We start from the raw sequence: 20,188 nt of genomic DNA, 5'->3' as shown, positions 1-20,188 counted from the left end.
AAAAGAAAATTATAACATGATATTATCCACATGCATATTTTTATTCAAGGGAAGCCTTACTAATCATCATAATTCCCACTTTATCCTTATCTCATCAGTGTTGGAAAGGTGAGGTAATAGCTGGATTTTGCTTAATATTATATTTGATAGGGAGTAAGAGAAAGCAAGTCTTTTTTCTCAATTTCTATCTGATAGAGTTGTGATGTCTATGCCTTGCCCTAAGTGGGAAGTTATCATTAATTTTGGAATTAATTCTGTAAATTAAGGAGATTAATGTGGCGTCTGAGCCACAAAAGAGTGATGAAATAGCTCAAAAGCAAGTGTTATCCACATTTCAAATTTGGCAACACAAAAAACAATTCCCTAATTTTACTACTGCACAGTGCAAAAATCATCCAGTAGACTTACATGCAAGCTTTATTTACTCATCTGCATTTTAATCTATTGAGATAATGAACTCAGCACATCAATAGGTAACACCATTTCTTACATCATAGTAATATTTTTTGTGCAGGTAACAGAAGTTTTTGTTTCACAGTGCAATTGCTGTAAGTTAAATTGATTCAATTTAATTAGCAAGCATTTATTCAGTGCCTACCTGTGCACAGCACTAAAAAGGTGTTAGGATATATGATCCCTGCTCACAGAGGGCTTACAATCTGGACAGAAAAGATGATCCCGTGTATAGAAGAAACAACAAAGGGTCATTACAAAGCACAGGGCAATCAGTATACATAATAGATTCTGAATTAAAGACATATAGACAAGAAGACCTATCAGGGAATGATATGATTGGGAACAAAAGCTAATCTGAAAGAGATGAGCACAGGAAATTAAATCTTGGATTTGGTAGACTGGCAGTGCTGAATACATGCATGGACAGGACAGAAGGGTGATCACTGTATGGCCAGAAAAAGAGTGAAAAGGGAGAAACTGAAAGACATAGCAATAAAAACTCAGCAAGTCAACTGCAGAGAGTGGCAGACAAATTACCTTAGCTCCAGAAAAGGACATTGAGATTTTAAGAGATAATTGAAGTCACACAACAAGACAAGCTGAGGGCTTTGAGTGTTACTATTCAAAGTCAATTTAAATAGTAATACTTAAACACATCTATAAACTGGCCATCCTCCAAAGTGGGTATTTTCCTAATGTTACCAAAAAAAAAAAAAATTACAGAATATGGGAGTTTATACTCAGGAGATAGCCCCTTTGAAGGGCAAATAATCAGACTGTGATTGAACTGTAATTATTTCCAGTGTCATACTATTTTTAACTCAGAAGACTGGGATAATCCGAAGAGGTGTGATCCTACACCTCTAAATTACATAAAGTCTTGCAAATTAATGTTACCTCAAGAAGAATTTTTTTTTTCAAAAAGGAAAAAAAAGGTTGGGTTGTCTAATAACCACACACCTACTTAAGGGGAGAGACCTGCAACTGGTGCTGATCAGATTCATCCCTTTTCATATTGAAATCAGAAGCCAATAAAAAGGTTTTGGGTTTATATTTGTGGGAACCATGAATGGGCAAACAGAAAAAAAAGGAAAATATGGACTTGGTTTCAAAAAGTGAGTTAATGAATGATTATATTGAGTATTTTATGAATATATCTCTCAACTTCCAGGAAAAGAGAAGATGAAATACTCCTGTTCCTATCCCAAGAAACTTAACAGAAGAAATTCATAAAATGAAAGTCCATGTGAGCAAATGATTTTAAATTAACTTATCAAGTAAAACATTAATCTATGTTGTTGATTCACATCCATTTAAAATTCAATTTTAAAGGGAAGTGGGTATGGGAGAATGTGGCAAAACGTAGAAAGAAATCTTTATTTTGGAGAAAGGTGGAGGTCCTGCTTGCTAAATTAATGTTTTGATGAACCAGGCTGACCTTGATAATCCACCAGGTTTAGAACAGGGAACACCAACTCCACAATTCTTATGTTCTGGACATTCACCTGTCAGTCCTTTCAAACAGCAAGGTGAGGAGTACATGTGGGCCTCCAACATATCTGTGAAAGTTACTGGCCACCAGCAGCTGCAGCTGTTCACAAAGGAAAAAAAAAAAAAATAGCAAGAAGTGAAGAAAAAGCAAATGGAAGTTTAACTTACTTTTAATGTGCTTAATGCTTCTGAATGAAGTGACCTGAAATTTGTCTTCTGAACGTGGTCCAGGGCCCTCCGTGGCGGCACAAGGGGTTAAGATGCAGCCTGTGAAGCTGTTCACAGTCTCTGCAGCACCAGTTCAATCCCCAGCCGGCCAGGGAGCAACCCACATGGCACAGCAGACCTCTCCTGACTTGCCCGCTGCTCCCCTCAGCAGTGTACTTCCGTCAATCTGCCTGTGCTGTTCCCTACTCTGTCTCTGGTGAATCCTCTCACACACACCCCCACACACCTCTAGCCTGTATCCCAGCTCTTGTATGCATAAATAAATAAATCTTTAAAAAAAAATGTGCTCCAGGTTGCCATAGTATTTAGCAAATTCATATTGAAAATATCTCTATATTTCTTACTTTACAAAATTCTCACAAATTCTAAAGGGAAAGTAAGTTTCTGCTTTATTAAAATACCTGTTTATTACTGCTTATATAATTAATACTACATCTATTACATTATAATATTATGTTTATCCCTTTCAAATTTTTCCAGTAAAAGAATTCCAGTAAATGTTCTTATATTTCAGTATCTATGTCCAGGATATATTTGTGAAGACTTTTCATTTGATAATGTGAAGTTATAGACACAGTCTAGATACTACAAAAAAGTTTTGCAGGTACATACCTCTATACTCTTAAAGTCTGAAAAATACTAATCAGTTCCTGAGAATGTAGACTACATACTAGACTCCATCTCAACAAAGTACCCCAGGTAATGACTGCATGAACAGAGTTCAGATAAAAAGGAAACCATTGCTCTTCTTGATGTAGGAGATATGAAGGTTCGCATGGACTGTGTAGGTAAATACATAGGATTCAACTTTTGCTCCTTCTCAAACATGACACTTAAGGAATTTGGGGATGGACACAAACCCATAAAGAAGGGCAGATTAGGAGAGAAGATAACAATAATAATATTAGAAATTAGAAAGAAGACAGAAAAATAAAAAGTGACATTAGATATGACAAATATAATTCTAAGCCAGCATAGAAGGAAAACTGGGAGCAATGTAATTTACACACAAAATCTCTGGAAGATTCAGGAATTGGCAGCAGTAGTGACCAATGTGAACGTGAGAAATCAGTACAAAGAGGAGACTGGCTATCTGTTTAAGAAACATTTAGAGTCCCAGAGTTATTCCTCTTGGCACAGATCAGTGACTGACCCCTCCATTCTCTGGCAGAAAACTGCAAGAATTTTTTTTTCTAGAAATAACAAAAAGAAGTTTGTGGGCTAGAAGAATATAAGGAGTAACATAGTAAGAAGTAGAGACTTCAGTGAATATTTTTAAGTAGAAAACTGAGATCTGTGACCACTTTTCCTGCACAGGTGTTTTAATTTTGCTAGGAAACCTTTACTCTCCAGGAAGAAACTTGGATGTGAATTGTCTGGGGAATCTGGCCAGCACAAAATGAAAGCCTTCAAGACAATGACACACAGGTTCATCAAAACACACGTAGAGTTCTAGAATGAAGATGTGTCCACACACTTTGCACAATCTTAGACCTTTCAAACATGTGTGTCTCACCCCTGATTAGGAGCCTAGGGTCAAACATCATGATGCCCCTGAGAAGATTCTACAGTAGACAACAACAGGCATAAGAAAGCACAAAGCAACTTGTGGAAAAAGAAGACTTTGAAAGAAAAAAAACTTTTTCAGAGTTACTAATATTCTCAAACAAACAAAAAAAAAGCCATTGCAGTTATTAAACCAGAATATGATGCTGTTTTAAAAAGAGAAGTTAGATAGCAAAATAACTTGCGAAAATTAAAATTATGACAACAGAAAAAGGCAAGATAAATAATGAAAATCAAAGTTAAGGAAATATTTATGGGTTAAACAAAGAGACAAAGAGGAGCATAATCAAGAGAATTAAGAAAATTACAGGCCCACTATCTAATTACTATGAATTTCGTAAAGAGAGAACAGAAAAAAATGAATAAGGAATCATATATAACATTTTTTTATAATTCCCTGCAACTAAGGTACATGAGTTTCTCAGTGAAAGGGCCATTGATAAGGACGCAGGTATACAAATAGATTCATTCAAGACATCATTCATGAAATTTCACATGATAATTCACATATTCACAATTTCCCAGATAAGCAAAACAGACTGTTAAAACTACAAGTCACATATGAAAGATTAAGAATCAGAATGACTTTAGATTTTCAATAGAAATTCCAAAATTAGGGAGACATGGACAAAGTCTCTAAAGGAATATTATTCTAAAGGAAAATTATTATTGATCTAGTTAGATAGGAATTTTCTACACCTACCTAAGCTATCAACTAAAAGAGAAGATAAAAGAAGGGCAGTATCAGAAATGCAAAGTCTCAGGAAGCTTACTATTACATACCCTTTCTTTCCCCAAAATATGTGACCATACCAAGAAAGGAGTTGGAAAAACAGAAAACGGGATATTCAAAACAGGATAAGGTGTTAGTCTACAGACTGGCATGAAAAGAAATCAAAGGATGACGGCAGCATACCAGACACAGAAGGGGAATCCACTGAGACTGGAGGAGTTCAGGCCACACTCAGAAAGCATGGCCGAGAAGCCCTGAGTTCTGGAAGAGCTGGAAGGGGAGGGTGGAACAGCGACTATCATTGCTGCTGCCCAACATGTCTGATCTGGGAACAGGCCAAGGAGGGGCTGGACTGGGGAGCCACACATCTCTAGAACTACTGCAACGAAGTTGAAAAAAAGAAAGGAAGAAGAAACAAGTAACTTAATTATTAAAAAATGTATAAATCTTTTAAAAAAATTATTGTCTTTTTTCCTCTGAGTGTTATAATCTCAGGATGTGGCACTGGAAGTTGCTGTGTCCATTTCTGGGGCTATAAAAGGCAGTCAACATAAAAGAGGGCAGTGCTGACAGAATCACTGAGAAAAGGGATTAAGGCCAGGAGGCTTTTAAACTTGGGGTAAAACATGGCCTAAGCCATAGGTACCACCCTCTGTACATTTATGTGGACAAATAAATTTCTTCTTTTCTACTTAAACAAACTTGGGATGAGTTACTTTGTTACTTACAGGGAAAGAAATGCCTGCTAATATAAAGAACTTTAAGAATGGAGAAAAATTGGGGGGCTCCTCCCTGGTGGCGCAAAGGGATAAGACGCAACCTACGAAGTTAACCACAGCCACTGCAGCACTAGTTCAATCCCGGGACAGGGAGGTGACTCACATGGCGCAGCAGACCTCTCCTGACTTGCCCGCTTCTCCCCTAACAGTGTATTTCATTCAGTCTGCCTGTTCTGTTCCCCACTCTGTGTCTGGTGAATCCTCTCACCCCCCACACTTCTGGCTTATCCCCTAGTTCTGTATGCATAAATAAATGAATCTTTTTTTAAAAAAAGCAGATCAATAATTTTGGCAAATACTAATATATCTTGTTCTAGTATCTTCAAATTGAAGGGGGTGCAAAAAAAAAAGAGATTACATGAATTAGGAATGATTAAATGAATTAGGAATGACTGACAATAATAGTGTTGGGTTCTGAGGTTATCTTTGTAGTTTATCCTTCTATGTATAATAATTACTCAAAGGACAGAAGAGATTCTGCATTTGTATTGCCTAGTTGTATGATTAGGTAGATTTTATTTTCTTTCAGTTTGCAAAACCTCCTATCACTACCTCTAAGGTTACATGTCCAAATTTTTTTTTTCCACTGCAAAACCACTAACCCCTTGGGTATGGTGCCTGAGAGAGGGTCTAAACTGGTGGGCAATAACATCTGAGGAATGACTGCTAAGGCAATAATGTCACTAAACATTAAATTCCTTATTTGGAGGAAAAAAAGGAATATACAATTTTAGAGGAAAAAAATCACAAACATATTTCCAACCTGCTCGTGCACTTGTCATTTTCTTATTTCGCATTTTGTTCTCCAAGGCTTGCTATGTGATTAAAAAAAAAAAAAAAAGCAGAAAAGAGCATGAGATTTCCTGTTTTCTCCTGCTTACCACTAATTACATTAAAGACATTATTTCTGTGAAATTGATTTTATCCTACCTGTTTCATCTTCCTTTTTAGATCCAGATTTGCTGTCTTCTGGCCCTTTGCAGTAGCATTAAGATAATAGATGGTCAAACTAAATTAAAAAAAAAGTTATTTTTTTAATACTCAAATTTTAAAAAAATTTACATTTAGCCATAGGATGGTACCTTCAGAGTAGGCTCTAAGATATTTTTTACTCTAAATTTTTACTCTAATAAGCCTCTTATTTTGTAGGTAATGACTGGAGTACAGAGAACTAAGGAAGAACACTAGGAATTATACTCGGTCCTCTGTACCTCTCTAGTGTACCTCTGTATCTCTTTTAGTGCCTTCTTGGAAATGTATTAACATTGTTCAAATTATAACTAAAAGTACATGTTAAGTCAATTCTAACAGTATCCAAGAGAATAGAAAAATCTGAAGCTTAGGGAATGTGTGGAATAAAAAGGAAACTGACTTTCCCCCTTAAATTCTTTTCTTTGGCTTTTACAGCTAAAAAATTATCATCATAGTCACTGTTAATTAATATGGATTCTTTTTCTTTTTTCTTTTTTTGAAGTTTTATTTATTTATTTATTTATTTATTTATTTATTTATTTATTTATTTATACAATCACTGGGTGCAGTCAGAAGCGCGGAAGGTAAGAGGATTCACCAGAGCCAGAGCAGGGAAAAGAACAGGCATACTGACGAAGTACACTGCTGAAGGGAGCAGCGGGAGAGACAGGAGAGGTCTGCTTCGCCATGTGGGACCCTCACCAGCGGCCAGGGATCAAACCGGCACTGCAGAGGCCGCGGGCAGCTTCGCAACCCAGCGCTCAACCGCTGCGCCACTGTGGAGGCCCTGGATTCTTTTTCCATAGCATATGTTTTTTACATTTCTCCTTCCTTCCAACAGAAAATGTTTCATAAAAGACTATTCTTGGCTTTTAAGTGACATTTACATTTCTAGAGAGAGCAAGCTCTGGCCAAACATTTGTGCAAAAATAATTATGCTCATAGTCACTTAAAGCAAGAGAAACAAAGAAAAAGATGATGTTAAAAAAAAAAAAGGTAATTGGCATTGCTCTTTGTTGCAAATAACTGGATACTGAACACATTTCCTTTAGTTACCAACATGCCAGTTAGACCCCTTATGAGCCATCTGGTACTAGCAACACAATTATTGATATGGTTTAGCTGGGTTTGTTTATCTCTTATATGAGTAATAGGAGTTTAAATGAGATTACATACATGAAAATATCTGGTACACTATCTGGCATGAAGTAGGTACTCAATAAATGTGTGTGTGTCCGTCTCTGTCTGGCTGTCTGTCTGGCTGGCTGCATGCCCACATTATAAGGATTTTCTTAGAATAATTCCTGGATTTGGAAAATGAACTCAAAGTCTTCACAAGTCATTTGCAATTCTGGATTGTCTATTTTTCTAGCACTTTTTTCCTGCCTCATAATGTACCTTAGATAATTACTCATAAATCATTTTCTAGTTTCTAAAGGAATGAACTGTCTGCAGAGAACTAACCTGAACTCTATTCAGTTACCCAAAAAACACCCTAGCTGATTTAATATGATTCATTGGGGGAATTAAAATGCTTATAACATGTAGCATTCTCTAATTAAAAGTCATAAAAAGCCAAGCCAATTGCACAGGGCCCATAAAGTGGGAGATGAGAACTCAGGATTTAAAAAATCAAATTGGCAATAAACAATTTGGTTTTAAATCACAATCTCAGAACTAAAAGCAATCTTGTGGGACATATATTGACCCTGAAATCTTGCCAGCTTTCCTCTAGATGTTCTGTGTAGGGGTCAGCAGACTATGGTCTCCAGGCCAAACTGACTTTCAGTCTTTCTGTATGGCCCATGAATTAAGAATGGTTTGTACATTTTTAATGATTACATAAGTACTTACATAATAGCCTCAATGTTGTCACCTGACCCACAAAGTCTAAAATATCTGTAATCTATCCCTTTAAGAGAAAGTGTGTCCACCTGGATGTAGACCATCCCTGACAAGACTTCTTTCCCACTCATCCTGAACTCTGTGTCTGGTGCTGCAAATAAGAGGGGAGAATAAAAGGTGGAGAACAGGAAAACATGTATTTAGATTCATTTATTAGTCATTTGATTTGGGGCAGATCTTCCACACACTATTAATATGATTACCAGGATAGCTTCTTAAGGTTATTGTGGAAATTAAATGAGTTAATATGCAGATAGTGCTGGGAAATAGGTAGTATTAGCTTCTCTTCCACACACTTGCAACAGCTTATTAAATCTTCAATTAGTGGCATTTGAACAACCTTATGTTTCTTTGCTTAAAAATAAATGTCTCTCAATAAATTAAGAATATAGTAATAAAATTGGACATTAAGTTTTGCAGATTTTTTTTTAAAACAAGATCTCATTTATATCACTAAAGAGCCTTGACTTTTAAAGGCCACAGGATACTTAACAAGCTTTCAGAAGCCACTGTATCATGAAAACGTAGAGAAGGAAAATCCCTTCAAGGGCCATCTGGTAAAACATACTGCATCCAGTAGGTCATTTTCTAACATATGTGCACCAAAGATTTACTATCAGATTCTTAACGTCACTCCATGATCAAGGCTCTGTAATATACAATAGTAATCGGTTTTAATGTTTAATTATCCCTATAGGCGATGACATTCCCTCAAGGGAGTTGTCAAGGTGTAAAAGGATGAGTGCTGGATTCTCTGTCAAAGCCCTACTTTTTCCTATTACCATTTTTCTGATTTCTTACCTATGAAATGTCACAACCCCTCCAGACCTCCCCCGACCCCCTGCCATTAAGTCAATTTTTTATTTGGTAAAATTGAAGAAGGTAGCAACCATGATCTTCACAAAGATGCTGGTAACAACTTGCACCAGGACCCTGCTCATTTACTTCAAATCCCTGTTTTGCTTTTATTTAAGTAAATCCAACCCTTTGCATCTGGTTTATTTCTAAAGTGTCTCTGAGGGTGGTTTTAGACTTTCTATTTAGAAGGGGCCTCAGGGACTGAAAGGAAGGATTAGGGTACTTTTTGTAGCTCTTTCATAGAAAGCATATATTTTTGTTTAGAATGTAAGTGTACCTGTGGTGTCCAAGAGTCAGAAGCCAATAAAAGCAATATGGGAGGAAAAACCCCTTCCAAAGTACCCCTTTGGCTATCACCTGACTTTGAGGATGTAGACTAAGTGAACTTTCCAAGACCTGCCCAGTATTCTGATTCTATTATCATGGACACACAATTATCGATGAGCCTCTAGTATCAAGGACAGGGTAGTTTTTAAGGCCTCTTAAGGTTTTAGTCTTAAAATATACCCTATAGGGCTCTCCAGAGAAATATTAACTTAGAGACTCATCATTTCTGTGTGTTCACAGCCATCTGCTTTATGAAATAAGATGTGGGGGCTGGGAGGTGGGGGGAAGCTCAATGTGCTGATTAGATTTAGCAGTTAGCATTTATGTTTCCCTTGCTTTAGCTGTTTACTGATAATTATTTTAGTTACTTGGGAACAAATCTTATAATCCTAGGCAAGCAAAGACAGATGCAGATGGCTATGAATTACATCCAATAGGATCAGAACATGGCTCATGAATTTTAGCTTTTCACCACCATGTAATTATGCTGAATTTGATTAGGTCACAGCACAACCCTTGGGGAGAGTAAGAGAGCTGAAAAAGCTGAAACTTAAAAGGCAAGAGCATTATAAAGCCTCTTTCTTTGAGGAGGGAATGCACATACGCCATAAGCAAAACGACAGCAATGACCAGTCCAGGATTAGAAAGCTGTCTTAAGATCTTTGCCATCCAGCTTGGGAAATCATGCTCCAGTGTTTCTCCAATGACTTCAAACATCCTATTTTTGCCACTGGAAAGAAAAATAAAAGGGGATAGAAGTTTATTTAAAACACGGAAAAGCAATGGTTACAGCAAGAAAAGTAGCAATCTTCCTCAAACACCGCGTAAGTACTCCTTCAGGTTAGGAATCTGATTAACCAACAACTGCTGACACTTGGACCTCATATTATCAACATAATGGATATAATATGAGACATGTTATAAACATAAATTCATAGTCAACATAGTTAGGAAAGTAACCCCAGCATTAGAAGATTTTTTTTTTTAAACTGCATGTAGGGTAAGGAAAAATGTCAGGCTTTTCTGCCCTCCCGCCATCAGGATAGATGATGGATCCCTGATGTCCTGAATGCATGCCTGATGGCGGGCACCTGGAGTAGGGTGTGGGCATAGGTAGATGGGATTCACCTGGGCTAAGACTGTGCTGTTAAGGGTGGCGACACAGGGATGCCAGCAGAAGCCAAGAAGCCGAGTAGAAGCCAAAAGAGAAGCCGAGAAAGAAGAAGAGAAGCAGAGAGAAGGCGAGAGAGCCCAGAGAGAGTGCAGATTTGCTGGGGGCTGGGAGGACTGCCAGCCTCCCGGGCCCCTAGCACCCCTGCCTGCTGTGTACCTGGTAACCCCAATAAAAGACCTGCAAAAGCTACTAAGGACTCCGACTCCTCCTTTACCCGTTCTGCATGGGATCTTAGAAAACCTGCACCGTGTCTGTTCCTGCACTCTACACTGCATTTCTATGGTTTTGTTAGAAATACTTTTTTATAAACAGTACGTAAACATATACTTCAGCCAGCGAGCCTACCTCCTATGATGGAGAACATGCTTTTTGGGCTGAATCAATAATGTACTCGAGTTTTAAGTAGGCTTGGAAATGTGGATAAGGATTAGTTTAACAGAATAAAATCCAAATATAATCCAATATCTCTTTTCCATGTAATAGCTTGTAGGTCATTTTCTACCAGATTTCTTTAATTAGAACCACACTGGACGATGAATCCTTTCTCAGTATTTCTTCTGCATAGGTAGGCCCTAATGAAAACCAGATGGGATTCTACTACTAAGAACAAAAAAAGGGAAGAGAAGGAAAATAAGCTTAAAAAGTAAAGGTCTTTAATGAGTTTGCTCTTGACCCACTCAGGGAAGAATCAGACCCTATAAACTCGAAAAATATCTGCCTTAACATAGTTTATAATATTCAGAACTATAAAAAGAATATTGATTATGTTATTTTTTTCTGTATATGCATATTGATTCTACTATGAAAAGATGTAATTTTCTGAGAAGATATTAGATTATCACCAAGTTGTAGCATCATCAGAATAATGGTTGGTATAACTTGCAATATAATATTTTTGTTTCAATTTTTTAATATTTATTTCATTTATTTATGTATAGCAAAACTGGGGTATTGGCCAGAGGTATGGGGGTTAGGGGTGTGAGAGGATTCACCAGAGACAGAGTGGGGAATAGAACAGGTGGATCTACTGAAATGCAATGCTAAGGGGAGTAGTGGGCTAGACAGGAAAGGTCTGCTGCAATGTGGGTTATATCCCTGGCCAGGGATTGAACTCAGGCTATAGCAGTGATAGTGCTGAGACTTAACCCCTAGGCCATCAGGGAGACCCCTCACTTTTTGTTTTTGATCTCTAAAAAATCCTCAGTTATTAAATGAGCATGACCTACAGGTTCCAGATCAATTTTTTTTTTCTCCTGATCTAACTAATAATATCTTTCAATAGATTCAGACTCTAAGCATTGTGTCAGGAGTCACTGGACTACAGAGGTACAAGTTTTCAATCACATTTGCAGATCTACATACTAATTAGCAAGTACTATAATATATAAGGAACAATCAAGTTTACAGACAATTAAAGATTATTTCAGCTATTCCACTTCATTCTAATGGACTTGTCATATGGAGTGCAGCCAGAGGAAAGAGGGAAGTGAGTAGGAAAAGAAGGGATGAGATAATTTACCCCTCATATCTATCCACTGGGGCTATGGTGGATGAAAGTGGTTAAAAGATGGGGGAGAGGGGCTGGAATTTTACAAAATACTCATGTCTTACAAAAGTCTTGTTAGCAGCCCTGTGCCCTCAATGCAAAATTACTAGCATCTGGGAATTCCCTGTGTCTTTGCTACCTTTGATACATTTTTCTGAGGAGGATCAACTTTCAATTAAAAATTTATCTCAGATATTTAGTTATGTGAGTGATTTGTAATTATTGCAATTAACTCAAGTTTTTGGAGGTCTTATCTGTAGAATCTCAAGATCCTTAACTCTTGAGATTTAAGGATTAGGAACAATCTCTCCTTCAAGACTGCAATGTCATAGTTGGTCTCCAGATGTCACTATTTGCAGTATTTATTTCAGCCTGCAGGGGTAAGGGTTGGTGGGATGGGGAGGCGTGGTGGCGGGGAGGGGAAGAAAAAAGAATGAACAGGATTTGTCAACATCAGTTTTCTGAGCAGGAAAGAACTTAATCCACCTTGGTCCTGTCTACTGGCTCATTATTTTCTTTCTTTTCCTGCAAAGTAACAATAACTCAGACTATTATTAAAGCAAAATTGGGCAGTAAAGTGGGCAATAACCTTTTTCACTTTGATTTAAAAATTTAGGTCTGACAGCATAAAGAAGAAATTATATGTGGTCATTATTGCATCATGCTTGTCATTCACATGACTTTTCACATTCACATTTCCTTCACTGAAAAGGAGAAATACTTCAAATGTACGCTGACCAGTGACTTCAAATGCAGAGAATCTTGGGAGACTTTTTTTAAAGGAATGAAATGTCAATTCTCTAGATCCAGGGACTTTGCTTTCCTGATGAATGTCAGAGAGAGAACTCAATCATTAGGAACTATAGAAAAGTATATTTCTAACTTGGATCAAAGAGCCTTCTTAAATTCGTTGATTCTTTGACTTGAGTGATTTATCCTTGCTATTTAGGTGAAAATATACATGAGAACCATTATTTTTTTTACTAGTATGCAGTAATGAAATCACAAAATGTGTGACCTTATTTATATTTATTATTATTTAGATAGTAATTTATTATTATTATTTAGATAATAATTTATTATTTAGATAATAAATAGGTGAGGTATTCTGCATTACTTATTGTTTTCTTTTTTTAGTTTTATCAATTTTGTGAGATGTGAGAAGTAGCAAAAATTTATGATGTCTACATGTAATGACCTAGTATAAGAAAAACTTTTACATCCAGGCAAACATAATCAAACCTTACTCTTTGCTATCTCCTTATATGGAAATAGCTCAGATTCATTGCTCATATTTTCTCCAGGCAGAGAATGGAACAGCTAAATTATTTTTTCTTTGATGATTCCCAAATTAGAAAGTAGATGGAACTTGCCTAAGAATCTCCATGTCAAATAATGAGCCTGGATGAACGTATTTCTATCACCAAAATGCCATTGTTTTTGCAGGAATATAGCCATACAATGAATGCCAATCACATTTACACAACTGGAAGAAAACTATACCCAAATGAAATTTCAAAGGCAAGAACCTGAAGGGGCCACAATCAAAAGATGGTGGGAGGGATACGATCATGTATAGGACAGGCATGGTGGATAAGAAGAGGATGAGCAATAGCATGCCCAGGTAGAAATTATTCGATCTGGAAGCTTTAAAGACTCTGGCCTCGGGAACATTGCAGCACATCACGGCCCAGCACTGGAAGTACATTGATGTGTGAAGTCGAAGAATATTGATGCCTGGGAGGCTTGGAGCAAAGAAGGAACCCATCCTAGAAAGAAAAACAGAATTCTGCTCAGTTAGTCTTCTCTCCATAACAGTCACATACAGGCTTATTTTACATTATACTTATTTGCACAGACAGAAAATATATTATCACTTTTAACCAGGCAAACTCTTTTTATAAATAAATCTGACTTATCTATTTTATCTTTCATACATATTTTACCATCTCCATTATTATAGGCATTTAAAATATAATTTTCTTAGAAATTATGCTGGTTACTAACAACATCTGCTATCATTAGAAAATTTAAACAACAATTTATTTGTTAACTTATTTCTTCTACTTCTAAAATAAACTTAATGTCCCTTAATAAACTTAATTTCATATCATTGATTACTGTATCTACATATTTAACATTTTTTATAATTGTCCCTTAAAAACACTCATTCTACTCAGATTAATTGGGCATCTGCATTAATTACTTTGGTACTGGCAAATTAATTTTTGTTTAATGAAAGAGAAAAAATTAAAATAAAATTTCTTTGCTTTATATTACTTACCATTTGTGGCTGCCATGTATTTTAGAGTTGAAGGGAATAATGCATTTGTATCTAATAATAGGCCATGTTTTATTGATAATCTATTATTGCTTTTGAGATGAAAATTTAACACATTCATTTAATTTAGATTATCTGCTGCTTTCTTAGTTTAGCTGATCCTAGAAATTCACTGCTTTGAACCTTTGATTTTTAAAAAGGATTTTAAAATGCCACTTTTATACAAGAGCCACTTACCATAAGTCACTTTTACTAGATGAATTTGTGGGAGTTTTCAACAAACTAAATTTCAATTTTCTTTGAGGAAATCCACTAGCACCATGAAGTCATATTTATAGCAATTGAACAGTCCAAAACCAAATGAGAAAACATGTGCACTTATTTTAAGAGTACAAGCAGAGTTCTATCTTTTAAACTATCCTATCTATAATAATATCCTCAGTAATTCTAATTAGAGTTAGCATTTTATATTTCTTAGATACACAGAGCAATTGTTTGAACCAATACAATGTATATTGGTTTATATGGGGAAGTTTGAAATAGATGAAGAAATTCATTTCTGCTCTAAGTGAATGTGGGGAACAAAGCAGTAAGCCATTTCACTGAAAAGTGGAATCTTTCCACAATCTGGGTAGTCTTGTTGATAGAATTCTACACAGCACACCTGAATAATGTTTTAACATACTGAATTGATCACAGGCATTGTAGGAAGTTAAATTATTTTTTGAAATGGTATGAACTTTGTGTGATAATGATGTGTCTGTGTAGGTTCATCAGTTGCAAAAATGTATCTTTCCAGTGGAGGGTGTCAACAGTGGGAGAGGTTGTACATGCTAGGGGAAGGAAGCATGTAGGAACTGTATTTAATTCCATTCAGTTTTGCTATAAACCTAAGAACTCTATTTGACATAAATTTTATTAATTAAAAATAAATGAGAGGATAGACTTTGGAACAATACAGTGTATCTTGGCTACAAGGATAATAAAGAGAACATGGAATCCCCAAAACGTGAGTGATTAACACTTCCAGCTAAGAGATCGGAATTGCAAAGTACTAGGTTATATTCCCAACTGTCAATATTTGTTTTGTAATATGTTTTGAATGGTGATGCGCTCCCCTTTCTAAAAGTCAGATTTGGCCATCTGACTTGTTTTGCCCAATAAAACAGAATTAAAAATGAGGGTTTTTTGCTCTCTTCCCTCTCTCTCTACCACTCAGACCAGCAATAATTCAGATGAATTATCTTATAAATCTAGAAACAGAGACTTCACAGTCAGGGAAACTTAATACAGCAGAGCTTTCTACCAACCCATGTTGGGGATGTAGAGCAAAAAAGAAATAAACTTTTGTTTTCATAAGCCACTAAGATTTCGGGGTTGTGTTTCATTACTGCCCAATCTAGTTTATCTTAAGAGAGGATTTTGTACACACCTCAAGACTTAGACTTGCCTAAAGCCACATACATTTGTACCTTTAGACACATGTGCATCACTTACCTGTATGCATATGTACATACTGTAGACACATATTACATGCACATTCACCTATAGATAAATAAATCTCAATACTTCAAAACAACTATCACATAGGTATTTTGAACAAATGACTTGAAGAAACATTACCTAGAAAAACAGGTTTCTGACACTGTGATATCTAAACCTTAAACTCATTGTATTTTTGTTTGTAACTCATTAATCAGCTTGATTCACTAAGCCCCTCACCCAGACTTGATCCCATCATTTGTCAGTTAAAGATCATTGTAATACTATAGCTTTATAAAATGTTTTTCTTCCAGATCATCAAATCAAATGAAAGCTTCCTTTATTTAGGTCCCATTATTACTCCAGTGACACTGTACATATCAGATAAACTATTAGCAAAAGTTGAGAAGACTGGCAGGAGGGAAGGTAAAGAGACAGTGCTACAGAAATATCCAGACCCTCTCTCTCTCTCTCTCTCTCTCTCTCTCTCTCTCTCTCTCTGTGTGTGTGTGTGTGTGTGTGTGTGTGTGTCTTTCTCTCTCTCTGTTCTCTGCCTCTCCATCCTGCTATGCTAAAGATAAGATGTGCTTTCATTATTTAAAAGCATGATTATAGTAACCTCTACCATCTATAGAAAAATAAAAATGTGGCATCAAGTGCTATGGATCATTTTAACCAACTCATAGAAAAATGGATTTTGCCTGTAAATTTTTGACTTTAATAACATTGGCATAAATAACACCCTCTACTCAGAAACTCCTAAAGCAGAAACAGAACATCTCCAGTCATCAGCCAATGGAACTTAATACAAAATGCTCTTTTGTTTCTGTAGAAAATGGCCAAACTCAAGCCTCATGCCTCATAATCTAGTGGATTAACATGTGTGTGTACCCTGTACTGTAGCAGCCTGATAAGCTTAGATTACACACTCTCCACACATAACCTGCCACACCACATCCCAACTCCCTTACCAAAGTCCTGAGACTTAAAAAAGAGTATTTGCATAAAACATTGACCTGAAGGTAAATAATAGCTATCTTGCTTCCGGTACTCTGGAAGGTGGATCAGTATTTTTTTTTTTTAATAATAAATTTTATTTTTATATTCCCCCATACAACTGCACATGCCCCATTCTGACCCCAATCCCTCCCCTCCCGGCCCCCACCCCCCAAAAAGTGTCTCTGGTTCATAGTTTTTTGTTGATTTTGATTTTCACTTTCTTATAGTTATTCATTTTCCTGAGTGGATCAGTATTTTGTACATGCAATAAAACACAATCATTTTCTGAAGTCCTCTTCAAACTTACAGAAGCAATTCTTCACCAAAATCTGAAGGGTGAATACATAAAATGTGATAGTATGATGATAATGTAGAGATTTTGATAATGGGTCTACCCCTGAGAAAAATGGATAAGATTTTATATATTTAAAAATTTCAATATGAACAATAGTGGACTAAATAGTTGCAAAATTACAACTGAAACCTGTCAGGACAGCTATTGCAACAGCTTTTCTGATAATTAAAAATAATTTCTAGGCCAACCTGTTGTCTTAAATCTGAAAAAACAAGAAATAGGCACACGCCATATGTTTGTACAAATGGTACCCACCAGGCTTGAGGGATTTATGACAATCTGTGTAAGGGACTAGGAGTTTTAAAGCTGTTATAAGGCACTGGTTTCTCATTACTCCACTAGCAATGTTAGCCATTTTCTGCCATGACAGCAGAATCCCCTCCAAGAAAGGAAAATCCCAGAGCCCATAGGAACTGCTTCCTTGACTATCTCTGACAGTCATCACATTTAGACCACCTTGACTTTCCTCCTTGCTTGGGAAAATAAAGGAAACATTTCACTCCTTAATGACTGTCTGAACACATGAGCCATAATCTACAAAATTTGGAAAACTAGGGAACAAGAATTCACATTTTAAACCTATCTAACAATGGAAACAATGATCTCTTTATAGTCATTTCTCCTATTGATTGATTGTAAGGCAAAGGGATTTGACAGGCCCCATGGCAAGACAAGGGGGCCCTTAGTTTTGGTCTTTACATTACGGAAGATGATTTTCACATTTTCAGAAGGGTCCAGGCTCACAAAGTTTTCATAATTCAGGTCACCTACAGTTGAAGAATTTGAACAATATATGAAGCTCATGCAAAAACTGTAGCTAGTTACTGGTACTTGTGCTCAGGACAATGGTGTGGTTGGTGGCACCATATAATATTAGACATATCAGCAGAATAAAGAAGTTCAGCCATGGGCTGGGGTGCCCTGAGTTAGGAGTGACACACTCCTAAGATACATGGTCCCCAGGTGAATTGCATGCTATGATTCACTTTTTAAATTCAAAATGGTTTCTACTTAAAAAACAAAAAAAAACAAATGGTTTCTACTTAATCAACTATCTTAACCTGTCAGTGTTTACAGTGAGAATGCCTTCATTAAATAAAAGATATGACAATCCTTTGCACATCAAAAGAAATAATTGGGATGTGCAAATGGTCCTATAAAACATATTACAGAATAAAGACCATATTTTTAACTCAACCTCCCTAAAAGGTTTTTCATCTCTATGAATTTAGGGTTTGGTAAGATAGTCTTTCAAAAGTGGCTATAAGTTGTATTTTAAATATATTCAATAGTGACATGAAAATAAAGTTAGTTTCTCAACAAGGCCTTATATTAATTCATTTCATATGTAATGTGGCTTTGGGATCATTCACATTTCACTGTAAGTTCCTAGAGTGATAACAGAATAAGAAGACTTCAAATAATCTCCAACCAGAACACAGATTCCTATCATCTGAAGAAAGGCGTACTCTGCAAGATGCTTTTGAGGACCAAGATTTAGGATGTGGGGGGAAAAAGTGAACCATTCAAAGACATCCAGTTTGCAAAGGTAAATACTGAGTCAGACACAGATTGTGTTCTCCTATGACACCAGTATATAGTGTTTTATGCAATAATAATCTTGGAGGCTTTTCTATGAGTGATGAACAGTTGGCCTACCAGATCATGCCTTGGTTGAAGATCAGAGCGAGGACATTGCCACTGATGTCAAATTCCGTGTATGAGGGCTGGAGGAGACACACATGTTCATTAAATTAGCATCTCACATGGTAAAAATTGAAAGGAAACTGTTTCATGTTTAAACACAGTTTGAGCTAGACTCTCAACTACTTTATTTTTTTGTAGCAATAAGAGGAAAATTATCAATATGATAAAAAATTAGCAATAAATAAAATAAGACAGCAACCTTCTTAACATAGTAATACAATATAAATAAATGTCTGTCATTTAGTGCTGTGAAAGTATGACAAGATGGACTCTTCCATACACTGCTGGTGAAAACTGAAGCAATCTTTTAGAAAAACAAATTGACAAAATGTAATAAATTCTTTAACAACTTCATTCTCTTTGCCCCTGTAGTTCTGCTTCTAGGAATTTGTTTTAACAAAGTAATCTTAAAGGCTAATAAATTTTAATAAGTAGAGATGAAACCACCCAACTTTTGTTTCAGTAAACACAGTGTATCTATACTATGTTATATATTGCAGCTAATTACAATCATTGATGGAATAATACTTACATAAATAAGAGAAATATACTCTAATGTCAAGCAAAAAATGTAAAATTGAAATTATACATTCAGTATTTTGATTAACTCTATATGAAACTATGCATAGGGAACAGACATGAAAGTAACAAGCAAGCTTAATACTGTTACATGTCGGTGATGGATTATGGTTTTTATTTTCATTTCTAAGTTTGGTATGTTTTGAAATATTTTTCAACAAAAAATGTGAAATACTTCTATATTAAAATAAATACAGAGAAAGAAATGCAGCAGAAGTTCAAGAAATTATTTAATTCATCCAGTGTTGGTCTCCCAGGTGAACTCTCCTGCTTGGATCAGAAACACCAGGCTGTTGTGCTGAGAGGCACATATAGGAAATGAGGTAGACAGCTATCCTAGGGTGGCCTGTTCAAAGGTTTCCTGCTGACACTTTATGCATCCTAGATGGCAATTTGCTATAGAATGGGATTAATGCAAATTATCCAAGACAATAAAACCAGATCCTATTTAATTTGAGACAGAGAATAATCAGTGAGTAGACTAATTGCTAACATGAGGAAAAAAAAAACATGAAAGAGAGACTAACAGAGTGATAAGACAGCAGTATTCCAGAGCCTGACATTTGCAGGTATGGCTTCAGATAATACACACCCTCATAATAACTCCCTCCCAACACACACACACACACACACACACACACACCCAGACTTAACACTTTCCTAACATGACCTAACCTTTTTTCAAATCCAAGAACCCAAAATACTTGCATAATAAGACAGAAAAGTTCTCTGATTTGTAATGCCAAAAAA

At 36.1% G+C, this 20,188-nt stretch overlaps 1 protein-coding gene across 6 annotated transcripts in view; it reads right to left on the bottom strand.

Moving 5' to 3' along the window:
* TMC1 (transmembrane channel like 1) overlaps positions 1-20,188 on the bottom strand; it is a 300,988-nt gene continuing 280,800 nt past the window's right edge. For 5 of the 6 annotated variants that reach the window (XM_054689505.1, XM_054689507.1, XM_054689509.1 and 2 more), the window contains 4 exons: positions 18,812-18,879; positions 13,565-13,804; positions 9,920-10,045; positions 1-2,047 (listed from right to left, as the gene is read on the bottom strand). In XM_054689505.1, coding sequence (XP_054545480.1) covers positions 1,864-2,047; positions 9,920-10,045; positions 13,565-13,804; positions 18,812-18,879 — 618 coding nt within the window. In that variant the 3' untranslated portion in view covers positions 1-1,863. Of the gene's footprint in view, positions 2,048-6,016; positions 6,069-6,183; positions 6,263-9,919; positions 10,046-13,564; positions 13,805-18,811; positions 18,880-20,188 lie in introns of all 6 variants that reach the window. The other variant, XM_054689504.1, reaches the window with a different exon arrangement.

The sequence above is a fragment of the Talpa occidentalis genome, unplaced genomic scaffold, assembly GCF_014898055.3.
Source record: "Talpa occidentalis isolate TD23 unplaced genomic scaffold, MPIMG_talOcc4v2.1 talOcc4.7, whole genome shotgun sequence".
Classification (NCBI taxonomy): domain Eukaryota; kingdom Metazoa; phylum Chordata; class Mammalia; order Eulipotyphla; family Talpidae; genus Talpa; species Talpa occidentalis.
The sequence above is the reverse complement of the archived record's forward strand: the minus strand, read 5'-3'. Positions and strand labels throughout refer to the sequence as shown.